Source organism: Volvox carteri (assembly GCF_000143455.1).
Source record: "Volvox carteri f. nagariensis unplaced genomic scaffold VOLCAscaffold_11, whole genome shotgun sequence".
Classification (NCBI taxonomy): Eukaryota; Viridiplantae; Chlorophyta; class Chlorophyceae; order Chlamydomonadales; family Volvocaceae; genus Volvox; species Volvox carteri.
Window position 1 is genome coordinate 92,689 of NW_003307554.1, and position 2,867 is coordinate 95,555.

The following is a 2,867-nucleotide window of genomic DNA, read 5'->3' on the forward strand; positions in this document are numbered from 1 at the left end:
ACCGCTATGAGTGGGTAGCCGGGGCGGCGATCCAATTGCAGACGGGGTGTCCGTTCAGTGGTGGTCGGCGTGGTTGTGGTGCCTTCAGAGACGACTAGATAGCGCTTCAGGCGCTTAGAAGCTTCACTTAGCAGCGCGACGTCAGTGGCCCGTACACGGCGAATGAAGGGGTTGGTGTTCGCGCCGAGTGCATCAGGGAGAGGAAGTACACGGCAACGGCGAGCTGCACCGTAGGCGTAGAGGCCTTCCACCGTGGTGCGGTCGTATAGGTCCGTTAGGGCGATGTCGGGTAGGTTGATCCCCATCGTCGGGTCGCCTTGGCCTGGCACAAAGTCATACCGTTCGACCTGGGCGTCTTGCGGCGGCTGTGTGGTAGGATCGGGTTCGAGATGGCGTCGTGCAGCTTCTGGGTCTTCATCGTCTGGGTCGCTGGAACTGTTTTCGGGAGCCAGACCGGCGTTTGCAGCGGCAGTACGGCGTAGGCGACGTCGCAAGTTGTAATCGGCTTGACGTCGGGCGCCGGCGATGTGTTCTGCTTCGATGTTGTCTAGTAGGACGCTGATACAGGCTCTGTATGATCGGCCAGTCTCAGTGGTTCCCAGGTCCATCCACCATGCGTCGTACGCCTCTTTCACTGTCTGATCGGCAGCCACTGGTTGGCCACGGTGGGCCTTAAAGACTCCTAAAACGAACGCATAGTAGGCGGTGGCGGCTGCGGTGGTGCTTTCTGCTTGCGGGCGACGGGGCAGTTTGCCACCCAACACAACGTACCTTGGTTGCGCTAGGCGATGAAGTACGTGCGTCAGATATAGGGGGTGCGTTGGTTGGAAGGCCACATTCTTGGGAGGTATGGTTGACGTTGGGTTAGTGGGCAGCTGTTCCACGGATGGGCCGGCTGGTGCAGGGGACGTCAATGGAGTGTCGGGCTGGTTGCCAGATGGAGCGCGAGGTGCGTCAGTCATAGGGGTAATGGCGGCGCCAGGGACCTTGCGTTTGCGGCGGCCAGGTACGGCGTGGGTTTGAGCGCCAAGGACGGCAGCATGAGGGTGTTGCGCGGGTGTTACACGTTTCACCTCGAAGTTGGATGCGATGGTGTAAGCGCTGCAGTCCAAGCCGCTCAGCTCCACACCACGTTGCGTGTAGTTTTGCACAACGTTGGCGAGGGTGTAGTCGCCATGTTCGTCCGCCTCTACAAGCTCCACGCCGGTTTCCGCGTCTTCTGGTTCCACAGCGGAATCGGATGCCAGTGCAGTGAAGGCGCCTGTCGCCAGGTAGTTGCGTTTGTAGGTTGCTTGGAACGTGTCGTGGCCCGATAGTTTGAAAGCAACCAGTGCCATGCCGGCCGTGATGGTAGCCGTCATGCGATGCACCGCGGTACACAGGTTGCCGAACACGCTGGGTTCATGACCAGTGGCACTGGGTTGGTGACCTGCCATCATGAAGTCCTGTACACGCCCTACGGCGGTACATGTGAGGTGCGCCTGGCTGCGTTCGATTGTCTTCGCAGTGTACTTGGAGCTGTAGTACGCAGCGTCACGGGCGCGATCAATGGTGGGTTGTAGGAGGGGGCAGTCGCCGCGTTCGTTGATGGGACGCGCTAGTTGGGCGGCGATGTCAGCCGTGTAATCCCGGTCGACTTCGCAGGCCAGGGACATCAGATGGTTGCATCCGAAGGCCAGAGCAATCGCAGGCATGTGCGGCACCAGGTTGGATGCGAGGCGGGGCAGCAAAAATAGACCGGTGGTACCGACCCACTGGAAAGCTGTGCGGATAAATCGGGGAAAGGCCATGCCGCAGCTGTCGTCGGTGCCACGGCAGCCGTGCCGCTTGCATGTTGAACTGTGGGTGTGGGTGAGGGTGCTGCGTATGGCGGCAGCATGATGGGCACGGCAGGCGCAGTGCCGGGATGGAGGTGGTAGTCCGCCGTTTGCACACCCTGCCAGGCATTCAAAGTCGTACGCGGCAGGTGGGCAATTTGCCTGTACTTCTGGCACGGACAAGCCGTGTTGCTGCGCTTCCGTATTAGACATACCCATGACGAGAGGCTGCATTTCATTGGTCGGTGTCGGAGCATAGTACGGCGAGGGGTACCACATTTCGCACAACGCGTATGCAAGCGCCAGAGCTCGGCAATTCGGACCGCAGAATAACGCTTGGAGGTTGTCCAGCGCGAAGTACTGGAGGTGTGCGACTCCGTGCAGGTGTAGTGCCAATCGTCCGCTCTGCTCGATTTTGACGACTACCTCAAATACGACCCCACAGAAACAGTTGGGGTCAGTTTGTCGCATTGCTCCAGGCGTGAAGCCAAACAGGTGTTCCACCAACACCTCTTTGGTGGCGATGAGCAGCGCCGCACAGCTGTGCGGGTCTTCTTTGACGCGGCGCCACTTTTCCACCGTGCTGCTGATATGGGTCGGACGCCCGGCGTCATCAAAATCTATGACCTGACCGGAGGCTACAACGGCACAGCTAGCGTGCATGTCCGCCGGGTTCAGATTGAAGAACAATGGCGGCCAGCCAATAGTGAGGGCAGCCGCACGCATCGTGGCTTTTGCACCGTTGTAGTAGGCATCCGTAAGGTCGATTCGTAGCAGGCTGGCGCGTGCGCCATCCAGGAGGGCACGCACCACGGGTGACTGTTGCGACAGCTGGTGCCGTCGCTGCGCATGACGGTACGGTAGTGCCAAGATGTCTGCCATGGTACGTACCACATCCCGTGGTACTAGTGCCGCTGCTCCACCCAGCCGTGGTCGCATGCGCAGGGCCACTCCTACCTGCGCCATGCTTTGCTGCCGCACGCTGATATCATACATTCGGGCAAGCAGCATCAAGTTACCGCTGAACTGCGCCCGTGGCACCCTCCGTAC

At 60.1% G+C, this 2,867-nt stretch overlaps 1 protein-coding gene across 1 annotated transcript in view; it reads right to left on the reverse strand.

Annotated features, from left to right (window-relative positions):
* VOLCADRAFT_88986 (uncharacterized protein) overlaps positions 1–2,867 on the reverse strand; it is a gene marked incomplete at both ends in the record, with an annotated part of 15,447 nt that overhangs the window by 11,038 nt on the left and 1,542 nt on the right. The window contains 2 exons of the mRNA XM_002948726.1: positions 230–1,839; positions 1,936–2,660. Of these exons, the coding sequence (XP_002948772.1) occupies positions 230–1,839; positions 1,936–2,660 (2,335 nt within the window). The remainder of the gene's footprint in view (positions 1–229; positions 1,840–1,935; positions 2,661–2,867) is intronic.